Raw genomic sequence first — 27944 nt, 5'->3', positions numbered from 1 at the left:
TATTATCCATGTCTGTTATCGGACATGATCTCTGAGGAGAACTCTGATGCTATCTATACAGATGTGTGATCTCTGTGGTAACATGATCTCTGAGGAGAACTCTGATGCTATCTATACAGATGTGTGATCTCTGTGGTAACATGATCTCTGAGGAGAACTCTGATGCTATCTATACAGATGTGTGATCTCTGTGGTAACATGATCTCTGAGGAGAACTCTGATGCTATCTATACAGATGTGTGATCTCTGTGGTAACATGATCTCTGAGGAGAACTCTGATGCTATCTATACAGATGTGTGATCTCTGTGGTAACATGATCTCTGAGGAGAACTCTGATGCTATCTATACAGATGTGTGATCTCTGTGGTAATATGATCTCTGAGGAGAACTCTGATGCTATCTATACAGATGTGTGATCTCTGTGGGTAATATGATCTCTGAGGATAACTCTGATGCTATCTATACGGATGTGTGATCTCTGTGGTAACATGATCTCTGAGGATAACTCTGATGCTATCTATACGGATGTGTGATCTCTGTGGTAACATGATCTCTGAGGAGAACTCTGATGCTATCTATACGGATGTGTGATCTCTGTGGTAACATGATCTCTGAGGAGAACTCTGATGCTATCTATACGGATGTGTGATCTCTGTGGTAATATGATCTCTGAGGAGAACTCTGATGCTATCTATACGGATGTGTGATCTCTGTGGTAACTTGTATCTGGACAGGGTGAACTCTAAATGACTACTCGAAAGAAAAAAGGGGTTCTGTCTTCTCTGGAATGATGTGTCATTGACAACGGCCCTCCACACAAGCCTTTAATGCTGTGACACCCTGTGGAGATTGGGCCTTGGGTGGTCAGTAAACTGTAAACTTGGTATCGTTTGATTGGGTTGAGAAGGTTTCTTCTTCTTCTTGTTGCAGTGTGCATAGCCGTATTAGGTGCATTACCGCCACCTACTGGACTGGAGTGTGATGAGACTACGGAGGTGTTCTAGAATGTTCCCTCTAGTCGACATGAATGAGGAAGTACAGCTACGTGTACAACTGTTTGTTTTCAGTAAATTGGAGAGGGTGAAACTTTAAAAAAAAAAAATCACAGGGGTGCGATCATTGCCTCCAGAGTGGCGCAGCGGTCTAAGGCACAGCATCTCAGTGCTAGAGGCGTCACTGCAGACCCTGGTTCGATTCCGGTCTGTATCACAACCGGCCGTGATCGGGAGACCCATAGGGCGGCGCACACTTGGCACAGCGTCGTCTGTGTTAGGGGAGGCCGGGGGTTGGCCGTCAATGTAAATAAGAATTTGTTCTCAACTGACTTGCCCAGTTAAATAAAAAAAAGGTTAAATAAAAGACAAAACATTATTCTGAGCGTTTGCCTTTTGATGTTCATAAGCTTGACAGTGAAGGAGGACGTGATCTGTAGTTTCTGCTGCTGGATAGTTAGGACAACACAGGTTCATGTCCTATCTTTTGGTGAGAGTGACTGAGGCCATTTTGTCCAATTTGCAGACGGGTTCTTATGGTTTCTGATCGTCTTGAGAGTCCTTTGTGGTTATTGCTGATTCAAATCCGGTGGATGGAGTACAGATACCTTTCTTCCCCCTTCTGTCCATTTGTCTGTGATTTTGATTCTGATGAATTACTCATTACCTCACAGGTTAGTTTAATATACCTCTTCCAGGAGGCCCTCACAGCTTAGTTTAATATACCTCTACCAGGAGGCCCTCACAGGTTAGTTTAATATACCTCTTCCAGGAGGCCCTCACAGGTTAGTTTAATATACCTCTACCAGGAGGCCCTCACAGGTTAGTTTAATATACCTCTTCCAGGAGGCCCTCACAGGTTAGTTTAATATACCTCTACCAGGAGGCCCTCACAGGTTAGTTTAATATATCTCCACCAGGAGGCCCTCACAGGTTAGTTTAATATACCTCCACCAGGAGGCCCACACAGGTTAGTTTAATATACACTACCGGTCAAAAGTTTTAGATCTCCTACTCATTCAAGGGTTTTTCTTTATTTTTTACTGTTTTCTACATTGTAGAATAATAGTGAAAACATCAAAACTATGAAATAACACATGGAATCATGGAGTAACCAAAAAAGTTATATTTGAGATTCTTCAAAGTAGCCACCCTTTGCCTTGATGACAGGTTCTTCAACACATTTTTGGTTACTACATGATTCCATATGTGTTATTTCAAAGTGTTGATGTCTTCACTATTATTCTACTATGTAGAAAATAGTAAAAATAAATAAAAACCCTTGGCTGAGTAGGTGTTCTAAAACTTTTGACCGGTAGTGTATTTCAAATTTTGACATTGGAACTATGGTATTAATGTTGACATGTATGGCTCCTTCATCTGGTTCCCAGACACCCCACGCCAGACGGGACCCAACCGAGGAACCCCCAACGCCAGACGGGACCCAACCGAGGAACCCCCAACGCCAGACGGGACCCAACCGAGGAACCCCCAACGCCAGACGGGACCCAACCGAGGAACCCCCAACGCCAGACGGGACCCAACCGAGGAACCCCCAACGCCAGACGGGACCCAACCGAGGAACCCCCAACGCCAGACGGGACCCAACCGAGGAACCCCCAACGCCAGACGGGACCCAACCGAGGAACCCCCAACGCCAGACGGGACCCAACCGAGGAACCCCCAACGCCAGACGGGACCCAACCGAGGAACCCCCACGCGAGATTACACCTTCGGACGTTATAAATGGAATGGAGATCTGTCTCTTATCCTGTCCTGTTCTGGGCCTCGTAGGCAATCTCTTTGTTCATGCTTTGTCTTCTAAGAAACCTTAGGATCTTAAAATGTCTAGAAGTATGCTTTGTAATAGTTGTTAATGTTTTTGTAACTTAAGCGTTATGCCTTGTATGTGAAATCATTCCTTTTACCAAGTCATTATATAATACCTGCTTTGATATTCGCTCCTCATGACCATCCCTTGATCTAAGTCAGCTAAACTCATAATACTTGATAGCACATGGTTTAACTGTAGTCTCTTGCTATTTAGCTTATAGAGCCAGATAAATATTTTAAAATGGGCTGATTGCTTAGTCTCATTACGAGTCGCATCAGATGTATACACTCAGTGCATTCAGAAAGTATTCAGACACCTTCCCTTTTTCCAAATTTTGTTACTTTACAGTCTTATTCTAAAATTGATTAAAAAATATATATATATAATCCATCTACACACAATACCACATAATGACAAAGCAACATTTTTTGTAAATGTAAAAAAAAAATAAAACAGTAATACCTTATTTACATAAGTATTCAGACCCTTTGCTATGAGACTCAACATTGAGCTCAGGTGCATCCTGTTTCCATTGATCATCCTTGAGATGTTTCTACAACTTGATTGGAGTCCACCTGTGGTAAATTCTATTGATTGAACATGATTTGGAAAGGCACACACCTGTCTATATAAGGTCCCACAGTTGACAGTGCATGTCAGAGCAAAAACCAAGCCATGAGGTCGAAGGAATTGTCTGTAGAGAGCCGAGACAGGATTGTGTCGAGGCACAGATCTGGGCAGGGTACCAAAAAATGTCTGAAGCATTGAAGGTCCCCAAGAACACAGTGGCCTGCCTCCATCATTCTTAAATGGAAGAAGTTTGGAACCACCAAGACTCTTGCTAGAGCTGGTCGCCCAGCCAAACTGAGCAATCGGGGGAGAAGGGCCTTGGTCAGGGAGGTGACTAAGAACCCAATGGTCACTCTGTCAGAGCTCCAGAGTTCCTCTGTGGAGATGGGAGAACCTTCCAGAAGGGCAATCATCTCTTCAGCACTCCACCAATCAGGCCATTATGGTCGTGACCAGACGGAAGCCACTCCTCAGTAAAAGGCACATGACAGCCTGCTTGGAGTTTGCCAAAAGTCACTTAAAGGACTCTCACACAATGAGAAACAAGATTCTCTGGTCTGATGAAACCAAGACTGAACTCTTTGGCCTGAATCCCAAGCTTCACTTCTGGAAGAATCCTGGCACCATCCCTACGGTGAAGCATGGTGGTGGCAGCATCATATTGTGGGGATGTTTTTCAGCAGCAGGGACTGGGAGACTAGTCAGGATTGAGGGAAAGATGAATGGCACAAAGTACAGAGATCCTTGATGAAAACCTGTTCCAGAGCGCTCAGGACCTCAGACTGGGGCGAAGGTTCACCTTCCAACAGGACAAAGACCCTAAGCACACAGCCAAGACAACGCATGAGTGGCTTCGGGACAAGTCTCTGAATGTCCTTGAGTGGCCCAGCCAAAGCCCGGACTTGAACCCGATCAAACATCTCTGGAGAGGCCTGAAAATAGCTGTGCAGCGACGTTCCCCATCCAACCTGACAGATCTTGAGAGAATATGCAGAGAAGAATGAGAGAAACTCCCCAAATACAGGTCTGACAAGCTTGTAGCGTCATACCCAAGACGACTCAAGGCCGTAATCACTACCGAAGGTTCTTCAACAAAGTACTGAGCAAAGGTGTCTGAATACTTATGTAAATGTAATATTTCAGTGTTACATTTTTTATAAATTTGCTAACATTTCTATAAACCGGTTTTGCTTTGTGATTCTGGGGTATTGTGTGTAGATTGATGAGGGGGAGGGGGGGGGGGACTATTGAATCACTTTTAGAACAAGGCTGTAATAAAATGTGGAAAAAGTGAAGGCGGTCTGAAAACTTTACAAATGCACTGTATATCATATTCTGTCTATCAAATATTACCCAGTACAGTAGTGCTCGTCTAGGCTGCATCAAAACCGTTGTAAAGAAGCTAGCTAGCTACAGTAGCCAGCGAAGTTAACATCTAGCATGCTAGATAATAGAGTCCATTTTGCTGCGCTCCTCGTCCTTGTCTACAACAACTCCCTTCATATGAAACAGCCTGTTGGTAGATCACTGTAGCCTCCTCATTTAGCCAACCTCCATTTAGCCCCTCCAGCCTCTCATTCAGCCTACTTCATTCAGCCTACTTCATTCAGCCTACTTCATTCAGCCTACTTCATTCAGCCTACTTCATTCAGCCTCCTCATTTAGCCTCCTCATTTAGCCTCCTCATTTAGCCTCCTCATTTCCTATTTATTTATTTTTATTACATTTAGCATTGATTAGAAATCTCCCATTTCACTCGCTACAGATGGAGCCTCTGACTGTAGCACCGATGTGATTAACACCAATAGCAACCAGCTACACCTGTAAAACGTGTTTAGGCTACCAATAACAACCAGCTACACCTGTAAAACGTGTTCAGGCTACCAATAACAACCAGCTACACCTGTAAAACGTGTTCAGGCTACCAATAACAACCAGCTACACCTGTAAAACGTGTTTAGGCTACCAATAACAACCAGCTACACCTGTAAAACGTGTTCAGGCTACCAATAACAACCAGCTACACCTGTAAAACGTGTTTAGGCTACCAATAACAACCAGCTACACCTGTAAAACGTGTTGAGGCTACCAATAACAACCAGCTACACCTGTAAAACGTGTTGAGGCTACCAATAACAACCAGCTACACCTGTAAAACGTGTTTAGGCTACCAATAACAACCAGCTACACCTGTAAAACGTGTTGAGGCTACCAATAACAACCAGCTACACCTGTAAAACGTGTTTAGGCTACCAATAACAACCAGCTACACCTGTAAAACGTGTTGAGGCTACCAATAACAACCAGCTACACCTGTAAAACGTGTTGAGGCTACCAATAACAACCAGCTACACCTGTAAAACGTGTTTAGGCTACCAATAACAACCAGCTACACCTGTAAAACGTGTTGAGGCTACCAATAACAACCAGCTACACCTGTAAAACGTGTTGAGGCTACCAATAACAACCAGCTACACCTGTAAAACGTGTTTAGGCTACCAATAACAACCAGCTACACCTGTAAAACGTGTTGAGGCTACCAATAACAACCAGCTACACCTGTAAAACGTGTTGAGGCTACCAATAACAACCAGCTACACCTGTAAAACGTGTTTAGGCTACGGGTGCGTCTTTATGGGACACACTCATAAAAACTGTAATAAAAGTGTTTTTATAAACATGTTGAATAAAATGGTCTATCCTATGATGTAATGTAACATCGTGCCTTCAGAAAATATTCATACCCCTTAACTTATTCCACATTTTGTTGCGTTACAGCCTGAATTCAAGATGGTTGAAATATATTTTTTTTCTTCCCCTCACCCATCTTCACAAAATACTCCATAATGACAAAGTGAAACCTTTATCTTCTATCAAATTGAGCTCAGGTGAATCCAAATGATTGGAAACCACCTGTGGCCAAGTAAATCGTTTAGGACATGACTTAGAAAGAAACCAGGTCCCACAGTTGACAGTGCACGTCAGAATCAAAACTATACCATGGAGGTCCACAGAAACTGACGTAGATGGAACAACTCAGACTCTGCCAAGAGCTGGCTGTCTGACCAAACTGAACAACCAGGAAAGGAGGACCTCGGCCAGGGAGGTGACCAAGAACCCAATGATCACTGACATAACTACAGAGTTCCTTGGCTGAGATGGGAGAAGGACACTCTACCAATCTGTGCTTTATGGAGGGAGTGGCCAGACGGAAGCCACTCCTGAGGAAAAAAAAGGCACATGACAGCATGTCTGGAGTTTGCAAAAACTCAGCGCGTAAGACAAAAGATTCTGTGGTCTGATGAGACAAATTGAACTCTTGAGCCTGAATGAAAAGTGCTGTCTGGAGAAAACCAGGCACAGCTCAACACCATCCCTACCGTGAAGCCTGGTGGCGGCAGCATCATGCTATGGGGATGCTTTTCAGCAGCAGGTTCTGGGACACTAGTAAGGATAGAGGGGAACAACGAATGGAGACAAATACAGGCAAATCCTTGATGAGAATCTTTGCCCCAGTCTAACAGAACAATGACCCCCCAAGCAACACTGGAATGGCTTCAGAACTCGAATGTGAAAGTCATTGAGTGGCACAGCCAAACCCCAGACCTTTATTTAACTAGGCAAGTCAGTTAAAGAACACATTCTTATTTTCAATGACGGCCTAGGAACAGTGGGTTAACTGCCTTGTTCAGGGGGCAGAACGACAGATTTTTACCTTGTCAGCTTGGGGATGCAACCTTACGTTAACTAGCCCAACGCTCTAACCACCTGCTTTACGTTGCCAAGGTAAGTTGCTAGCTAGCATTAAACGTGTCTTATAAAAAACAATCAATCAATCATAATCACTAGTTAACTACACATGGTTGATGATATTACTAGTTTATCTAGCCTGTCCTGCTTTGCATATAATCATGTGGTGTGCATTCGCGAAAAAGGACCGTCTTTGCTCTGACGTGTACCTAACCATAAACATCAATGCCTTTCTTAAAATCAATACACAGAAGTATATATTTTTAAACCTGCATATTTAGCTAAAAGAAATCCAGGTTAGCAGGCAATATTAACCAGGTGAAATTGTGTCAGTTCTCTTGCGTTCGTTGCACGTAGAATCAGGGTATACAGAATCTGGCTCGTTGCGAACTAATTTGCCAGAATTTTCCAGAACTATGAAACAACATTGTAGGTTGTGCGATGTAACAGGAATATTTAGACTTATGGATGCCACCCGTTAGATAAAATACGGAACGGTTCCGTATGTCACTGAAAGGATAATGTTTTCGAGATGATAGTTTCCGGATTTGACCATATTAATGACCTAAGGTTTATTATATTATAGTTAAGTCTATGATTTGATATTTGATAGAGCAGTCTGACTGAGCGGTGGTAGGCAGCAGCAGGCTCGTAATAGTCAAAGATATGTGGTTTAGAGAGAAATAGTCGACGCGTCATAATTCCTGTAATAACTTGCGGCTGAACTTGAAAGGGGTTCCTTCGTTATTTTACCGTTCATGTCTTCCATAGAGAATGTCTTGATCTACTTCAAATAAGGTCTGTGTTTTGTGCTTAAACCGCCTCGGCGTTTTGATACCCGTGTAAATCTCACTTTCATAAATCCACTCTACAAAAAAAAATGCATCTTCGCTTATATTGATCAGAGTTATATCCTATGGATATCTACAGAGTTATAAAATTGGCAAGGTGGTGTAAGCCTTAACCAAAAACAGACCTTATTTTAAATTAATCAAAAAATATCCTATGGAATAAATGAAGGAACCGCTTTTCAGATTTTGCTAGAAGGTGTCATGGGAATTATGACTCGCACTTTGGTAGTCAATTCTTACCATGCCCATTATTAAAATAGGATTTCCTGCTTATAGAAATTACAGTTTTTGTTTTCAGCATTCATCACAGGTAACTTAAACTGTAATTTTATTATTCAAACAGTTGAGAGTATTTGTCTCCTAAGCAGAGTCTTCAGTGTCGTTGTCACTTCAGAGCTGTGTGTGTGTGTGTGTGTATGTATATGTATATATACATACATAACACACTCACACACGTATTTTAAAAAATCGGCCGATTAATCGGTATCGGCTTTTTGGTCCTCCAATAATCGGTATCGGCGTTAAAAAAAAAATCATAAAATCGGTCGACCTCTACTCAAAACTGTAAACAACGCCAAAAGGTGCTTCTACAAAGTATTGGCTCAGGGGTGTAAATACTTATGTAAATGAAATATTTATGCATTTCATTTTCAATAAATTTTGCAAACATTTCTAAAAAAACATGTTTTCACTTTGTTATTATGGGGTATTGTGTGTAGTAGATGGGTAAGAAACAAATATATTTAATACATTCTGAATTCAGACTAACAACAAAATCTGTAATAAGTCAAAGGCTGTGTATAGTTCAAAGTAGAGGGAACCTACATACTACTACTTCCTTCAACAGTTGCCCTACTTCAAGTCACAGTAGGGTTAAGATCTAACAGTTAACCCACTTTTGAAGCATTATAATCTTTCAGATGTAAAAAAGAAAAAAACCCCACATAACACTCATCTATCTTCTAAAAAGGGGAAATCAAATCAACAAGCAAAAGCTAGATATACTGGAAGCCAGTATTGTGTTTGATTAAAGGTACGACAACATGACAAGTAACGAATGGCTAATTCAGCATTAAAAAGGTTGAGAATGATCTCATTCTGTGGATATGGACCCCACTGGTAACACTAAGGTTAGCGCTACAGTGAGGGGGGAAAAAAAGTATTTGATCCCCTGCTGATTTTGTACGTTTGCCCACTGATAAAGAAATGATCAGTCTATAATTTTAATGGGAGGTTTATTTGAACAGTTGAGAGACAGAATAACAACAACAAAAATCCAGAAAAACGCATGTCAGAAATGTTATAAATTGATTTGCATTTTAATGAGGGAAATAAGTATTTGACCCCCTCTCAATCAGAAAGATTTCTGGCTCCCAGGTGTCTTTTATACAGGTAACGAGCTGAGATTAGGAGCACACTTAAAGGGAGTGCTCCTAATCTCAGCTTGTTACCTGTATAAAAGACACCTGTCCACAGAAGCAATCAATCAATCAGATTCCAAACTCTCCACCATGGCCAAGACCAAAGAGCTCTCCAAGGATGTCAGGGACAAGATTATAGACCTACACAAGGCTGGAATGGGCTACAAGACCATCGCCAAGCAGCTTGGTGAGAAGGTGACAACAGTTGGTGCGATTATTTGCAAATGGAAAAAACACAAAAGAACTTCTGTGTATTGATTTTAAGAAAGGCATTGATGTTTATGGTTAGGTACACGTCGGAGCAAAGACAGTCCTTTTTCGCGAATACGCACCACATCGATTATATGCAAAGCAGGACAGGCTAGATAAACTAGTAATATCATCAACCATGTGTAGTTAACTAGTGTTTATGATTAGTTGATTGTTTTTTATAAGACACGTTTAATGCTAGCTAGCAACTTACCTTGGCTTCTTACTGCATTCACGTAACAGGCAGGCTTCTCGTGGAGTGCAATGTAAAGCAGGTGGTTGGAGCGTTGGGCTAGTTAACGTAAGGTTGCATCCCCAAGCTGACAAGGTAAAAATCTGTCGTTCTGCCCCTGAACAAGGCAGTTAACCCACCGTTCCTAGGCCGTCATTGAAAATAAGAATGTGTTCTTAACTGACTTGCCTAGTTAAATAAAAGGTCTAAAAAAAAAAATTACAAAATAAATAAACAAAAATATACTAAAAAAAAGAAACAATTTAAAGAAAAATTATAACAAAAATTATTTAAAAAATAAAAACGACCAAATCCACGTAAAAAAAATATTGATTTCCGATTATGAAAACTTGAAATCGCCCCTAATTAATCAGCCATTCCAATTAATCGGTCGACCTCTAATATACGATCTCAAGGCAGCTGGGACCATAGTCACCAAGAAAACAATTGGTAACACACTACGCCGTGAAGGACTGAAATCCTGCAGCGCCCGCAAGGTCCCCCTGCTCAAGAATACATATACATGCCCGTTTGAAGTTTGCCAATGAACATCTGAATGATTCAGAGGACAACTGGGTGAAAGTGTTGTGGTCAGATGAGACCAAAATGGAGCTCTTTGGCATCAACTCAACTCGCCGTGTTTGGAGGAGGAGGAATGCTGCCTATGACCCCAAGAACACCATCCCCACCGTAAACATGGAGGTGGAAACATTATGCTTTGGGGGTGTTTTTCTGCTAAGGGGACAGGACAACTTCTCCGCATCACGATGGACGGGGCCATGTACCGTCAAATCCTGGGTGAGAACCTCCTTCCCTCAGCCAGGGCATTGAAAATGGGTCGTGGATGGGTATTCCAGCATGACAATGACCCAAAACACACAGCCAAGGAGTGGCTCAAGAAGAAGCACATTAAGGTCCTGGAGTGGCCTAGCCAGTCTCCAGACCTTAATCCCATAGAAAATCTGTGGAGGAAGCTGAAGGTTCGAGTTGCCAAACGTCAGCCTCGAAACCTTAATGACTTGGAGAAGATCTGCAAAGAGGAGTGGGACAAAATCCCTCCTGAGATGTGTGCAAACCTGGTAGCCAACTACAAGAAACGTCTGACCTCTGTGATTGCCAACAAGGGTTTTGCCACCAAGTACTAAGTCATGTTTTGCAGAGGGGTCAAATACTTATTTCCCTCATTAAAATGCAAATCATTTTATAACATTTTTGACATGCGTTTTTCTGGATTATTTTGTTGTTATTCTGTCTCTCACTGTTCAAATAAACCTACCATTAAAATTATAGACTGATCATTTCTTTGTCAGTGGGCAAATGTACAAAATCAGCAGGGGATCAAATACTTTTTTCCCCCACTGTAAGTGATGTGGATGATGACAAACAGGGACATGTTGTTAAACTAGGACCTGGCCTGGTCTTTAACCCCACTGTACAGCCAGTAGCTCAGAGACCAGGGCCCCCCCAGGCAGACAGAGACCAGGGCCCCCCCAGGCAGACAGAGACCAGGGCCCCCCCAGGCAGACAGAGACCAGGGCCCCCCCAGGCAGACAGAGACCAGGGCCCCCCCAGGCAGACAGAGACCAGGGCCCCCCCAGGCAGACAGAGACCAGGGCCCCCCCAGGCAGACAGAGACCAGGGCCCCCCCAGGCAGACAGAGGACCAGGGGCCCCCCCAGGCAGACAGAGACCAGGGCCCCCCCAGGCAGACAGAGACCAGGGCCCCCCAGGCAGACAGAGACCAGGGCCCCCCCAGGCAGACAGAGACCGGGGCCCCCCCAGGCAGACAGAGACTAACATCATCACTAGGCTCTAATTGCTGGTGCATAGAGACTAGTAAGAGTGTGAGACTGTTTGAAACAGGGGATGTGGATTTACTGAGTGATATGCAAATTAACTCAAATTCTGAACGAATAACGCGACTATGAGGCTTGGCTCTAAATCGAGGCGGGAGAGTAGTTAACACAGCCACAAAGTCATAAACCCTGCCAATTTCTACAATTTCTCTTCTTAAAATCTGATTTTTAAAACTAACCCTAACCTTTGATTCTGAGTTCGGGCAAATAAAGTTTAAGCAAATTATTTCTAAGATGTGTACTTTTAGATTTTCTGAACTCACTTCCTTGTTTATAGAGCTTGTGCTGCTTAACGCTTTGAAATCCACAACGTGGGGGGTGGGGTTCTAAAGGGTACACTAGATGGTGATGGACAGAGATCAGCCAATTAAAAAAAAGCAGGCTGTGTTCGTCTCTCCTGCCATGGACTTCCATTCTGATGCGCTGTGAAAACCAGACGGTTTGACAGAGAGAAGACGACGACTGGTGGATGAGATTACACAGAGAGAGGACCAGTCACACACAGAGAGAGGACCACAACGCCACCCCACCACAACGCTGGTCCTCCCAGTGCCACCCCATCACAACGCTGGTCCTCCCAGTGCCACCCCACCACAACGCTGGTCCTCCCAGTGCCACCACAACGCTGGTCCTCCCAGTGCCACCCCACCACAACGCTGGTCCTCCCAGTGCCACCCCACCACAACGCTGGTCCTCCCAGTGCCACCCCACCACAATGCTGGTCCTCCCAGTGCCACCCCATCACAATGCTGGTCCTCCCAGTGCCACCCCATCACAACGCTGTAACTTAGACCTGTAGTACCCACTAGGGTGGCACAATTAAATCACATTTGTATTGAAATTGCAGACAGGCCCCGTTACCGTGCAGGCAGACAGGCCCCCGTTACCGTGCAGACAGACAGGCCCCCGTTACCGTGCAGACAGACAGGCCCCCGTTACCGTGCAGACAGACAGGCCCCCGTTACCGTGCAGACAGACAGGCCCCCGTTACCGTGCAGACAGACAGGCCCCCGTTACCGTGCAGACAGACAGGCCCCCGTTACCGTGCAGACAGACAGGCCCCCGTTACCGTGCAGACAGACAGGCCCCCGTTACCGTGCAGACAGACAGGCCCCCGTTACCGTGCAGACAGACAGGCCCCCGTTACCGTGCAGACAGACAGGCCCCCGTTACCGTGCAGACAGACAGGCCCCCGTTACCGTGCAGACAGACAGGCCCCCGTTACCGTGCAGACAGACAGGCCCCCGTTACCGTGCAGACAGACAGGCCCCCGTTACCGTGCAGACAGACAGGCCCCCGTTACCGTGCAGGCAGACAGGCCCCCGTTACCGTGCAGGCAGACAGGCCCCGTTACCGTGCAGGCAGACAGGCCCCCGTTACCGTGCAGGCAGACAGGCCCCCGTTACCGTGCAGGCAGACAGGCCCCCGTTACCGTGCAGACAGACAGGCCCCCGTTACCGTGCAGACAGACAGGCCCCCGTTACCGTGCAGACAGACAGGCCCCCGTTACCGTGCAGGCAGACAGGCCCCGTTACCGTGCAGGCAGACAGGCCCCGTTACCGTGCAGACAGACAGGCCCCCGTTACCGTGCAGACAGACAGGCCCCCGTTACCGTGCAGACAGACAGGCCCCGTTACCGTGCAGGCAGACAGGCCCCGTTACCGTGCAGGCAGACAGGCCCCGTTACCGTGCAGGCAGACAGGCCCCGTTACCGTGCAGACAGACAGGCCCCCGTTACCGTGCAGGCAGACAGGCCCCGTTACCGTGCAGGCAGACAGGCCCCGTTACCGTGCAGGCAGACAGGCCCCGTTACCGTGCAGGCAGACAGGCCCCGTTACCGTGCAGGCAGACAGGCCCCGTTACCGTGCAGGCAGACAGGCCCCCGTTACCATGCAGGCAGACAGGCCCCGTTACCATGCAGGCAGACAGGCCCCGTTACCATGCAGACAGACAGGCCCCCGTTACCATGCAGACAGACAGGCCCCCGTTACCATGCAGACAGACAGGCCCCCGTTACCATGCAGACAGACAGGCCCCCGTTACCGTGCAGACAGACAGGCCCCCGTTACCATGCAGACAGACAGGCCCCCGTTACCGTGCAGACAGACAGGCTATAATCCTGTCAGTGTATAGCTAGTCATGCTCCTCATGCTGTCATCACCATTCTTTAAAAAAAAGGAAAAAACATCTCAGAAGAAAGTCGTGGATTACAACGGGTGATATTAGGATGACATGACATCCAGTAAGCAAACAAGTGTCAACCTCATAAATCCAATCTGAACTTGTCTGGGACGATCTCTAGTAACTACTAGATTATAAACTAGGCCTGCAGCGTAATGATCCTCACCACCAGGAGACGGCTTCACTGTCTGCTACCCTGACAAGAATCAACTGAGAACCTTTTGATATATATATATATATATATATATGTCTTAATACTGTATATCCGTGCCCCCAGCGTTTAAAACGGACATCTGCTACGGTCCAGTACATAAACATCTACAATTATCAGTCACCACACCGCAGCGACTGAAAGAGTACATCGATTTTCAAAGAAAGATGATTTCCAGAACGATGAAAAACACTGTCTGTGTATTTCCATTTGGCCTGTCATGTGACCGGACCTTAATCAGGACCCTGATCAAAACCAAGCAGAACACCGTGTCCCAAACGCCACCCTATTCCCTATATCTAGAGAACTACTTTTCTGTCTCAAGCCAAAAGCATTTAAAAAAAAAAAAAAAGTATTTTATTTAACTAGGCAAGTCAGTTAAGAACAAATTCTTATTTACAATGACAGCCTACCCCCCGCCCTATGGGGACTCCCAATCACGGCCGGTTGTGATACAGCCTGGAATCGAACCAGGGTCTGTAGTGACACCTCTAGCACTGAGATGCAGTGGTTTAGACCGCTGCGCCACTCGGGGAGTGGAATAGGATGCCATTCGGGAGACTGCAGCGAAATCTCATCCTCATGGTCCCAGATGGATAATATGGCCCAATCTGAGTACTGAGAGGGGACTGAGTCCCCAATGCACCTTATTCCCTACATGATGCACTACTTTTGACCAAGGCCCTCTGGGCCCTGGTCTAAAGTAGTGCACTATATATAGGGAATAGGGTGCCATAGGGCTCTGGTCTAAAGTAGTGCACTATATAGGGAATAGGGTACCATAGGGCTCTGGTCTAAAGTAGTGCACTATATAGGGAATAGGGTGGCATAGGGCTCTGGTCTAAAGTAGTGCACTATATAGGGAATAGGGTACCATAGGGCTCTGGTCTAAAGTAGTGCACTATATAGGGAATAGGGTACCATAGGGCTCTGGTCTAAAGTAGTGCACTATATATAGGGAATGGGGTGGCATAGGGCTCTGGTCTAAAGTAGTGCACTATATAGGGAATAGGGCTCTGGTCTAAAGTAGTGCACTATATATAGGGAATGGGGTGGCATAGGGCTCTGGTCTAAAGTAGTGCACTATATAGGGAATAGGGTACCATAGGGCTCTGGTCTAAAGTAGTGCACTATATATAGGGAATGGGGTGCCATAGGGCTCTGGTCTAAAGTAGTGCACTATATATAGGGAATGGGGTGGCATAGGGCTCTGGTCTAAAGTAGTGCACCATATAGGGAATAGGGTACCATAGGGCTCTGGTCTAAAGTAGTGCACTATATAGGGAATAGGGTACCATAGGGCTCTGGTCTAAAGTAGTGCACTATATAGGGAATAGGGTACCATAGGGCTCTGGTCTAAAGTAGTGCACTATATATAGGGAATGGGGTGGCATAGGGCTCTGGTCTAAAGTAGTGCACTATATAGGGAATAGGGTGGTATAGGGCTCTGGTCTAAAGTAGTGCACTATATATAGGGAATAGGGTGTCATAGGGCCCTGGTCTAAAGTAGTGCACTATATAGGGAATAGGGTGGCATAGGGCTCTGGTCTAAAGTAGTGCACTATATAGGGAATAGGGTGTCATAGGGCTCTGGTCTAAAGTAGTGCACTATATATAGGGAATGGGGTGGCATAGGGCTCTGGTCTAAAGTAGTGCACTATATATAGGGAATAGGGTGGCATAGGGCTCTGGTCTAAAGTAGTGCACTATATATAGGGAATGGGGTGGCATAGGCCTCTGGTCTAAAGTAGTGCACTATATATAGGGAATAGGGTGCCATAGGCCTCTGGTCTAAAGTAGTGCACTATATAGGGAATGGGGTGGCATAGGGCTCTGGTAAAAAGTAGTGCACTATATAGGGAATAGGGTACCATAGGGCTCTGGTCTAAAGTAGTGCACTATATATAGGGAATGGGGTGGCATAGGGCTCTGGTCTAAAGTAGTGCACTATATAGGGAATAGGGTACCATAGGGCTCTGGTCTAAAGTAGTGCACTATATAGGGAATAGGGTACCATAGGGCTCTGGTCTAAAGTAGTGCACTATATAGGGAATAGGGTGGTATAGGGCTCTGGTCTAAAGTAGTGCACTATATAGGGAATAGGGTGGCATAGGGCTCTGGTCTAAAGTAGTGCACTATATAGGGAATAGGGTGGCATAGGGCTCTGGTCTAAAGTAGTGCACTATATAGGGAATAGGGTGGCATAGGGCTCTGGTCTAAAGTAGTGCACTATATAGGGAATAGGGTGGCATAGGGCTCTGGTCTAAAGTAGTGCACTATATAGGGAATAGGGTGCCATAGGGCTCTGGTCTAAAGTAGTGCACTATATATAGGGAATGGGGTGGCATAGGGCTCTGGTCTAAAGTAGTGCACTATATAGGGAATAGGGTACCATAGGGCTCTGGTCTAAAGTAGTGCACTATATAGGGAATAGGGTGCCATAGGGCTCTGGTCTAAAGTAGTGCACTATATAGGGAATGGGGTGGCATAGGGCTCTGGTCTAAAGTAGTGCACTATATAGGGAATAGGGTGGCATAGGGCTCTGGTCTAAAGTAGTGCACTATATAGGGAATAGGGTGGCATAGGGCTCTGGTCTAAAGTAGTGCACTATATAGGGAATAGGGTGGCATAGGGCTCTGGTCTAAAGTAGTGCACTATATAGGGAATAGGGTACCATAGGCCTCTGGTCTAAAGTAGTGCACTATATAGGGAATAGGGTGGCATAGGGCTCTGGTCTAAAGTAGTTCTGCTGACAGGGAACTAACCTGGAGAGGAAACTCCATCACTAAACTGACAAAAGTTGAAATGTATCTGTCGATTAAGGAAGATACAAAAGTCAAACAACATTTCCAATCTTCCCTCACAGCCACACGGCAGGGGGAAATGAAGAGGAATGGAAAAGAGGAACTAAAAACATAAATGCAAAGTTGAACAAAATGGCATCCATTATAACAACTGCTGAACACCTACATTATACATGTCTCAAATCAATCCACTGTTGTTGACCACACCAAGCTCTCTCTCTCTCACACACACACACACACACACACACATTATACATGTCTCAAATCAATCCACTGTTGTTGACCACACCAAGCTCTCTCTCACACACACACACACACATTATACATGTCTCAAATCAATCCACTGTTGTTGACCACACCAAGCTCTCTCTCACTCACACACACACACATTATACATGTCTCAAATCAATCCACTGTTGTTGACCACACCAAGCTCTCTCTCTCTCACACACACACACACACACACACACACACACATTATACATGTCTCAAATCAATCCACTGTTGTTGACCACACCAAGCTCTCTCTCACTCACACACACCTGAATGACAACCTAAAAACAGACATCTTACCTGTGTGTAGTCAAAATCCGAGAGAGGAGCTATGCTTTTGATGTACTCGATTCTGTACTGATCTTCGATGTTGGCTAGAGTGACTGGGGGCATCAAGGAGCTCATCGCTGACACGATCGTCTAGAAACAGGAGAAACACACCGCCGTTAAGATGGCTGTGAAATACAGGATAAATAACATCATAAGCTTAACTTTTTTTTTTTTAAATCAGGGAAATAGGATTGGGGTGTCCAATCTAACACAGGCTGCACCCTATTCCCTACGTAGGGCCCTGGGCTACTGTCAACTACACAAGGACTACTAGGCTGTCATCTGGCTCCATGCCGTTTGGTTTCTCCCGGCCACCTTTCGGTGATCGGCCCCCCCGTGGTTAAGAGCATTGGGCCAGTAACCGAAAAGGTCCCTGGTTTGAATCCCTGAGTCAACTAGGTGAAGCATCTGCCGATGTACCCTTGAGCAAGGGACTTATCCTGAATTGCTCCTGTAAGTTGCTCTGAATTAGAGCATCTGCTAAATGACAAAAAAATGTAAAAAATGTCCAAAGTACTGCACTATATAGTACAGGGAACAGGGCCCTGATCTAAAGTACTGCACTATACAGTACAGGGAACAGGGCCCTGATCTAAAGTACTGCACTATACAGTACAGGGAACAGGGCCCTGATCTAAAGTACTGCACTATACAGTACAGGGAACAGGGCCCTGATCTAAAGTACTGCACTATATAGTACAGGGAACAGGGCCCTGATCTAAAGTACTGCACTATACAGTACAGGGAACAGGGCCCTGATCTAAAGTACTGCACTATACAGTACAGGGAACAGGGCCCTGATCTAAAGTACTGCACTATACAGTACAGGGAACAGGGCCCTGATCTAAAGTACTGCACTATACAGTACAGGGAACAGGGCCCTGATCTAAAGTACTGCACTATACAGTACAGGGAACAGGGCCCTGATCTAAAGTACTGCACTATACAGTACAGGGAACAGGGCCCTGATCTAAAGTACTGCACTATATAGTACAGGGAACAGGGCCCTGATCTAAAGTACTGCACTATATAGTACAGGGAACAGGGCCCTGATCTAAAGTACTGCACTATACAGTACAGGGAACAGGGCCCTGATCTAAAGTACTGCACTATACAGTACAGGGAACAGGGCCCTGATCTAAAGTACTGCACTATACAGTACAGGGAACAGGGCCCTGATCTAAAGTACTGCACTATACAGTACAGGGAACAGGGCCCTGATCTAAAGTACTGCACTATACAGTACAGGGAACAGGGCCCTGATCTAAAGTACTGCACTATATAGTACAGGGAACAGGGCCCTGATCTAAAGTACTGCACTATACAGTACAGGGAACAGGGCCCTGATCTAAAGTACTGCACTATACAGTACAGGGAACAGGGCCCTGATCTAAAGTACTGCACTATACAGTACAGGGAACAGGGCCCTGATCTAAAGTACTGCACTATACAGTACAGGGAACAGGGCCCTGATCTAAAGTACTGCACTATACAGTACAGGGAACAGGGCCCTGATCTAAAGTACTGCACTATACAGTACAGGGAACAGGGTACCATTTGCGACGCAGACAGAGTAATCCAGTAACCCACTAGTTGAAGTAAAAAAACAGGAAAGACACAGATGAATAATATCCTACTCACCACTATCGCATCCTTCACGTTTTTCCGAATATCTTGTATTTTCTGTTTCTTTTCTCTGTGAAAAAGGGAGGACAGAATACAGGCGTGAGGAGACAGTAACCAACAAGATAACAACATCACAATAGTGCACGTCTAAGACCATCAACAACAACAAAAAGGTCACACGTCGAAGGTAGTGAGGTTCCACTCCAGTTCTAGGCCCTGATGTTAACACACTAGAGTTGGTACGGGTTCAGGCCAGACAGGCAGTAAGATATCTCTACCAGTACAAGATATCTCTACCAGTACAACCGTAGTCCTATGTAACTCACACAGGCAGTAAGATATCTCTACCAGTACAAGATATCTCTACCAGTACAAGATATCTCTACCAGTATAACCGTAGTCCTATGTAACTCAGACAGGCAGTAAGATATCTCTACCAGTACAAGATATCTCTACCAGTACAAGATATCTCTACCAGTATAACCGTAGTCCTATGTAACTCACACAGGCAGTAAGATATCTCTACCAGTACAAGATATCTCTACCAGTACAACCGTAGTCCTATGTAACTCACACAGGCAGTAAGATATCTCTACCAGTACAAGATATCTCTACCAGTACAACCGTAGTCCTATGTAACTCACACAGGCAGTAAGATATCTCTACCAGTACAAGATATCTCTACCAGTACAAGATATCTCTACCAGTATAACCGTAGTCCTATGTAACTCAGACAGGCAGTAAGATATCTCTACCAGTACAAGATATCTCTACCAGTACAAGATATCTCTACCAGTATAACCGTAGTCCTATGTAACTCAGACAGGCAGTAAGATATCTCTACCAGTACAAGATATCTCTACCAGTACAAGATATCTCTACCAGTATAACCGTAGTCCTATGTAACTCAGACAGGCAGTAAGATATCCCTACCAGTACGAGATATCTCTACCAGTATAACCGTAGTCCTATGTAACTCAGACAGGCAGTAAGATATCTCTACCAGTACAAGATATCTCTACCAGTACAAGATATCTCTACCAGTATAACCGTAGTCCTATGTAACTCAGACAGGCAGTAAGATATCTCTACCAGTACAAGATATCTCTACCAGTACAAGATATCTCTACCAGTATAACCGTAGTCCTATGTAACTCAGACAGGCAGTAAGATATCCCTACCAGTACAAGATATCTCTACCAGTATAACCGTAGTCCTATGTAACTCAGACAGGCAGTAAGATATCTCTACCAGTACAAGATATCTCTACCAGTACAAGATATCTCTACCAGTATAACCGTAGTCCTATGTAACTCAGACAGGCAGTAAGATATCTCTACCAGTACAAGATATCTCTACCAGTACAAGATATCTCTACCAGTATAACCGTAGTCCTATGTAACTCAGACAGGCAGTAAGATATCCCTACCAGTACAAGATATCTCTACCAGTATAACCGTAGTCCTATGTAACTCAGACAGGCAGTAAGATATCTTTACCAGTACAAGATATCTCTACCAGTACAACCGTAGGCCTATGTACCTCAGACAGGCAGTAAGATAAGCCTACGGTTGTACTGGTAGGGATATGTAACTCAGACAGGCAGTAAGATAACTCTACGGTTGTACTGGTAGGGATATGTAACTCAGACAGGCAGTAAGATAAGCCTACGGTTGTACTGGTAGGGATATGTAACTCAGACAGGCAGTAAGATAAGCCTACGGTTGTACTGGTAGGGATATGTAACTCAGACAGGCAGTAAGATAAGCCTACGGTTGTACTGGTAGGGATATGTAACTCAGACAGGCAGTAAGATAAGCCTACGGTTGTACTGGTAGGGATATGTAACTCAGACAGGCAGTAAGATAAGCCTACGGTTGTACTGGTAGGGATATGTACCTCAGACAGGCAGTAAGATAAGCCTACGGTTGTACTGGTAGGGATATGTAACTCAGACAGGCAGTAAGATAAGCCTACGGTTGTACTGGTAGGGATATGTAACTCAGACAGGCAGTAAGATAAGCCTACGGTTGTACTGGTAGGGATATGTAACTCAGACAGGCAGTAAGATAAGCCTACGGTTGTACTGGTAGGGATATGTACCTCAGACAGGCAGTAAGATAAGCCTACGGTTGTACTGGTAGGGATATGTAACTCAGACAGGCAGTAAGATAAGCCTACGGTTGTACTGGTAGGGATATGTAACTCAGACAGGCAGTAAGATAAGCCTACGGTTGTACTGGTAGGGATATGTAACTCAGACAGGCATAGAAGGCCTTGCAGCAAAATACATTATCCATAGGCCTCTCCTCAATAATAGTCAACATAGCTATGACAGACATAACAGTAAACAATGTAACTGCAGTAATAACAGGCAGATGTCATGTCTCACATGTAGAGAGAGAGAGAGAGAGAGAGAGAGAGAGAGAGAGAGAGAGAGACTCCTGGCTGTACAGTACATTTGAGTGTTGGTCACTGATAGGAGGGGGCCTAGGCTCTGCAGTGCCTGAGGAAAATCCATTCAGTTCTCTACAGCCTATTACAGCCTATTATCATATTGACAGTCTCACCCAAAGGCAGGGAGACCGTGAGTATAACCAAATATGTTATGAAATGGGTCTATATATATATATATATATCTGGGCCTATATGTCAAATGGAGATACAGTAGGGCCTGTAACAACAGTGTACTCACTCTGCGTTAAAACCATTGACGTGCAGAATCCTCATCTGCTTCACAATAGTACTTTTCCCGGACTCTCCAGCACCTTCGGGAATGAAACAAACAGGACTAAATGTTACAATATGTTTGCTGATAACCGAACGATAAAAAAAAAAGGGCAGTAATCTTGTTACCGTTCAAAATGAATAAGAATGTTGTCAAAACGAAGCAAATTGTAAGGCTTCGCTTCCATCAATACCACCTCCCTCCCTCCATGACATATAGCGAGAGATTTCAAATACGTAATGGGGTAATTTAATGAAGGATATTTTAGATCCCAGTGTTCGGGGCCAAGCCGTTTATATAACCTTACCCAATAATAACAGCCGGTGCGTCGCTTTATACGCTTGTCTTTCTTTTTGCAACTGTTTTTCGATTTTTTTATTCGCCTCTCGTTGTGCTTTTTCGTCGATGCGTTGATCTTCAGTCTTGCTGTTGCCCAAACAACCCATATCTTCCGTTAACTTACCTCGTCTATCGAAAATATTAAAATACACGAAGATGTTAGAATAATAAATGTTTTTTTTAAAACACAATGGTGTGCGACGGTTCTCCGCCGTCGGGAGGACTGTTCTTCCTCCCCGCTCCGGTTCCTTCTCAGCCCCGACCAACAGGACCTTCCTTCTGCATCCGACTCATCCAAAATTATTCTTCATTCAACCCCTAAACCCAAAAACATCAGCCCTCCAATCGTTGAAATAACAGAGAAGTGGAGAAAATCCGGAAGGTTTAGATTGAGTGGAAACAGGCCAAGTGTTTTCTGTGTCGTTCCTTCCCTGTTGTCAGTGTGTGTGTGTGGTGTTTTTAACTCAGCACTGCCTCTCTCTGTTGTACCAGGAAGTAGCCGTGCACCGAGCCACACCGAGCCACACCGACAACACCGGAGCACTGCTGGCTGGGCTCATTACAATCACATGTGTCACCCAAGACCTTCCCGCGGCTACTTGATCAGCCAGAAATAAAATGAAAAGCAACACAGGGGAGAGAGGATCCGTTTGGACCAGACCAGCCTGGCAGGAAGTTGGGGTTGTCCTGATCTCGGGTGTAGCTTGTCAACCCTACTATCACAGGGTAACACAGGCCTACACACACAGCTTATCAGTCACTTACACTACAGACCTCCTAAACACCTAAAATATATGATTACAAACAAATAACAAGTTACAACTGGACAAATACACGGTCTGAAAGCCCCCAAACAACTAAAGTAAAACCCAAACTAGGTGCAGCAACAACAAACAAAAATCATTTCTAGCCCTTCTGCTACCAACTCCTATCACTACATTACATTCACGGCTCAGTCTCTCTTCTGCTACCAACTCCTATCACTACATTACATTCACGGCTCAGTCTCTCTTCTGCTACCAACTCCTATCACTACATTACATTCACGGCTCAGTCTCTCTTCTGCTACCAACTCCTATCACTACATTACATTCACGGCTCAGTCTCTCTTCTGCTACCAACTCCTATCACTACATTACATTCACGGCTCAGTCTCTCTTCTGCTACCAACTCCTATCACTACATTACATTCACGGCTCAGTCTCTCTTCTGCTACCAACTCCTATCACTACATTACATTCACGGCTCAGTCTCTCTTCTGCTACCAACTCCTATCACTACATTACATTCACGGCTCAGTCTCTCGGTAGTCTGCCCGCCCCTCGGTAGTCCGCCCACTCGGTAGTCTGCCCGCCCCTCGGTAGTCCGCCCCTCGGTAGTCTGCCCGCCCCTCGGTAGTCTGCCCGCCCCCTCCTCGGTAGTCCGCCCGCCCCCTCGGTAGTCCGCCCGCCCCCTCGGTAGTCCGCCCGCCCCTCGGTAGTCCGCCCGCCCCCTCGGTAGTCCGCCCGCCCCCTCGGTAGTCCGCCCGCCCCTCGGTAGTCCGCCCGCCCCTCGGTAGTCCGCCCCTCGGTAGTCCACTCCTGCTGTCGTCACATTCTCCGTGGGTTTCTATTTATATTGTGCGCGTGTGCAACAGAGCCCCAACAGGGCCGGGGTATGGGTAACTAGGCTACTGCGCATGGTCACAGACCTTTACTGTCACGGTCTGATGGATGGTTTGTTTTTAGTAGGTTTCTATTTTAACATGTTTGTATTGTATCTCAGAATAAATAATACGTCCACCATATGTCATTTTTACTGTAGCAATGGATAATAGCAAATATCCGATAGCCAGGCAGACAGAAAATAATACAATAGAATAATACTAAAAACCTCTGCTTACATCCACCACCATTACTACATCCTCCGCCACCCTTACTACATCCACCACCATTACTACATCCTCCACCGCCATTACTACATCCTCCACCACCATTACTACATCCTCCGCCACCCTTACTACATCCTCCGCCACCCTTACTACATCCTCCGCCACCCTTACTACATCCTCCGCCACCATTACTACATCCTCCGCCACCATTACTACATCCTCCGCCGCCATTACTACATCCTCCACCGCCATTACTACATCCTCCACCACCATTACTACATCCTCCACCACCATTACTACATCCTCCACCACCATTACTACATCCACCACCGCCATTACTACATCCTCCACCACCATTACTACATCCTCCACCACCATTACTACATCCTCCACCACCATTACTACATCCTCCACCACCATTACTACATCCTCCACCATTACTACATCCTCCACCACCATTACTACATCCTCCACCACCATTAATACATCCGCCACCCTTACTACATCCTCCGACACCATTACATCCGCCACCTTTACTACATCCGCCACCATTATTACATCCGCCACCATTACTAAATCCTCCACCACCATTACTACATCATCCGCCACCATTACTACATCCTCCACCATTACTACATCCACCACCATTACTACATCCTCCGCCACCATTACAGTACAACAAAAATTACTACATCCTCCGCCACCATTACTACATCCTCCGCCACCATTACTACATCCTCCGCCACCATTACTACATCCACCACCATTACTACATCCTCCACCACCATTACTACATCCTCCACCACCATTACTACATCCTCCACCATTACTACATCCTCCACCACCATTACTACATCCTCCACCACCATTAATACATCCGCCACCCTTACTACATCCTCCGACACCATTACATCCGCCACCTTTACTACATCCGCCACCATTATTACATCCGCCACCATTACTAAATCCTCCACCACCATTACTACATCATCCGCCACCATTACTACATCCTCCACCATTACTACATCCACCACCATTACTACATCCTCCGCCACCATTACAGTACAACAAAAATTACTACATCCTCCGCCACCATTACTACATCCTCCGCCACCATTACTACATCCACCACCATTACTACATCCTCCACCATTACTACATTTGGGCGGAGTCGTCCGGGTTTGGCCAGGGTGGGGTTAGGGTTTGACCAGGGTGGGGTGGGGTTGGGCAATGGTGGGGTGGGTTTGGCCGGGGTAGGCCGTCATTGTAAATTAAAAATGTGTTCTTAACTGACTTGCCGAATTAAATAAATACAAATAGTGCCCCCTGAGTCTGTTTCCACTCAAGGTTTGTTCCTCAGTTTTCCCTACGTTCCCGATAGCCCTGCTGTTTGCTCTTCTCGGAGGCTGGGTAACTAGGAAGCACTTTCTGACAACTGTTGTTGTAAAAACAGATAAAATATATATATACATTTTCACCAATTAATTCAATTGATTCAAGTATTGACATTTTCTATATATATATAGAGTGAATATTCATATAAAATTCAAATGTCTGTTATTCATTATATTTTCTAAACGCCTGTTCAGATTTTAAACTATGGAAGCACTCACTGACGACAATGAGAACAGACCACCACCCACCCACAGACCACCACCCACCCACAGACCACCCACAGACCACCACCCACCCATAGTCCACCAGCCACCCACAGACCACCACCCACCCAACCACCCACCCATAGTCCACCACCCACCCACAGACCACCACCCACCCACAGACCACCCACCCATAGACCACCCACAGACCACCACCCACCCACAGACCACCCACAGACCACCACCCACCCACAGACCACCCACAGACCACCACCCACCCACAGACCACCCACAGACCACCACCCACCCACAGACCACCACCCACCCACAGACCACCACCCACCCACAGACCACCCACAGACCACCACCCACCCAACCACCCACCCATAGTCCACCACCCACCCACAGACCACCACCCACCCACAGACCACCCACCCATAGACCACCCACAGACCACCACCCACCCACAGACCACCACCCGCCCACACACCACCCACAGTCCACCGCTCACCCACCCATAGACCACCCACAGTCCACCACCCACCCATAGTCCACCAGCCACCCACAGTCCACCACCCACCCATAGTCCACCAGCCACCCATAGTCCACCAGCCACCCATAGACCACCCACAGACCACCCCCCACCCACAGTCCACCAGCCACCCATAGACCACCCACAGACCACCCCCACCCACAGACCACCCACAGACCACCCACAGACCACCACCCACCCACAGTCCACCACCCACCCACAGACCACCACCCACCCACAGACCACCACCCACCCACAGACACCCACCCACCCATAGTCCACCAGCAACCCACAGACCACCCACAGACCACCACCCACAAAGATCAAGAGGAGTGGAAACAGACAGGGTTGTCACTACTTAGCACAGTGACAACCCTGTCAGTGTCCACAACTCCTCTTGATCGTTGTGGCTGTGGTAAGTAGAGACAACCCTGTCAGTGTCCACAACTCCTCTTGATCGTTGTGGCTGTGGTAAGTAGAGACAACCCTGTCAGTGTCCACAACTCCTCTTGATCGTTGTGGCTGTGGTAAGTAGAGACAACCCTGTCAGTGTCCACAACTCCTCTTGATCTTTGTGGCTGTGGTAAGTAGAGACAACCCTGTCAGTGTCCACAACTCCTCTTGATCGTTGTGGCTGTGGTAAGTAGAGACAACCCTGTCAGTGTCCACAACTCCTCTTGATCGTTGTGGCTGTGGTAAGTAGAGACAACCCTGTCAGTGTCCACAACTCCTCTTGATCGTTGTGGCTGTGGTAAGTAGAGACAACCCTGTCAGTGTCCACAACTCCTCTTGATCTTTGTGGCTGTGGTAAGTAGAGACAACCCTGTCAGTGTCCACAACTCCTCTTGATCTTTGTGGCTGTGATCTTTGTGGCTGTGGTAAGTAGTGACAACCCTGTCAGTGTCCACATCTGCTCTTGATCTTTGTGGCTGTGGTAAGTAGAGACAACCCTGACTGTGTCCATGGATATTTGAACCATCTGATAGGTCATAACAATAATAACTATGTTTTTTATAATAGGCATAATGAAAATAAAATGCTAATGTATTTTGTAAAAGGGAGGTGGTGCCTAGCCTGGCTCCTTCTGTATATAAACCCAGACTGGGCCAATTCAGTCCATCCATAAACTGCCACAAAGGGCAAGGTCAACACAGTGAGTAGCTCTTTAGCACCACCGAGAGGCTATGATCGCTATAGCAGGCATTACAGATGGTGGTATTGCTACTGCTGCAGCCCTGCCCTTTTCTATGGTCGCCATTGAGCATAGAAACTTGACAAGACAAAAGCGTTCACAGTTATAAGTAGTGTTTGTTCGGGAAGATCCTCTGGTAATGTAGTTTACTAACCTACAAGCTATTCTTTATTGGAATTATAGAAGATCAAGCCAACTCTAGGGAGGAAGAGAACAGAAAGTACAGTCACTTCCTGGTATGGTCCGTGTAGGCCTAATGAGTGTTCAGTTAAAAGCCACGCCACATCAAACCGAAAGTGATAAAACGTTTCCTTCTCCTCTGAAACAATAACAAAGGGCCTGGAGAAATGTAACCACTCTCAGATTAAATAGATAGAGCTATGGATGCAAGGACTGACCATCCATGATATCAACATTATAGTTATAACCATGTTATGAGGCTATACAGGACTGACCTTCCATGATATCAACATTATAGTTATAACCATGTTATGGAGGCTATACA

The 27944-nt window shown here is 45.8% G+C and overlaps 1 protein-coding gene across 2 annotated transcripts in view; it reads right to left on the bottom strand.

Annotated features, from left to right (window-relative positions):
• LOC106596458 (guanine nucleotide-binding protein G(olf) subunit alpha) overlaps positions 1-27944 on the bottom strand; it is a 145203-nt gene that overhangs the window by 77194 nt on the left and 40065 nt on the right. The window contains exons 1-4 of one of the 2 annotated variants that reach the window (XM_045714412.2): positions 22216-23546; positions 21876-21948; positions 19196-19250; positions 17525-17644 (exon numbers count right to left, since the gene is read on the bottom strand). In XM_045714412.2, coding sequence (XP_045570368.1) covers positions 17525-17644; positions 19196-19250; positions 21876-21948; positions 22216-22354 — 387 coding nt within the window. In that variant the 5' untranslated portion in view covers positions 22355-23546. Of the gene's footprint in view, positions 1-17524; positions 17645-19195; positions 19251-21875; positions 21949-22215; positions 23547-27944 lie in introns of those variants that run through there. The other variant, XM_045714411.2, reaches the window with a different exon arrangement.

The sequence above is a fragment of the Salmo salar genome, chromosome 03 (assembly GCF_965601325.2).
Source record: "Salmo salar chromosome 03, fSalSal1, whole genome shotgun sequence".
Classification (NCBI taxonomy): Eukaryota; Metazoa; Chordata; class Actinopteri; order Salmoniformes; family Salmonidae; genus Salmo; species Salmo salar.
Note: the sequence above shows the minus strand (reverse complement) of the source record. Positions and strands in the feature narration are given on the sequence as shown.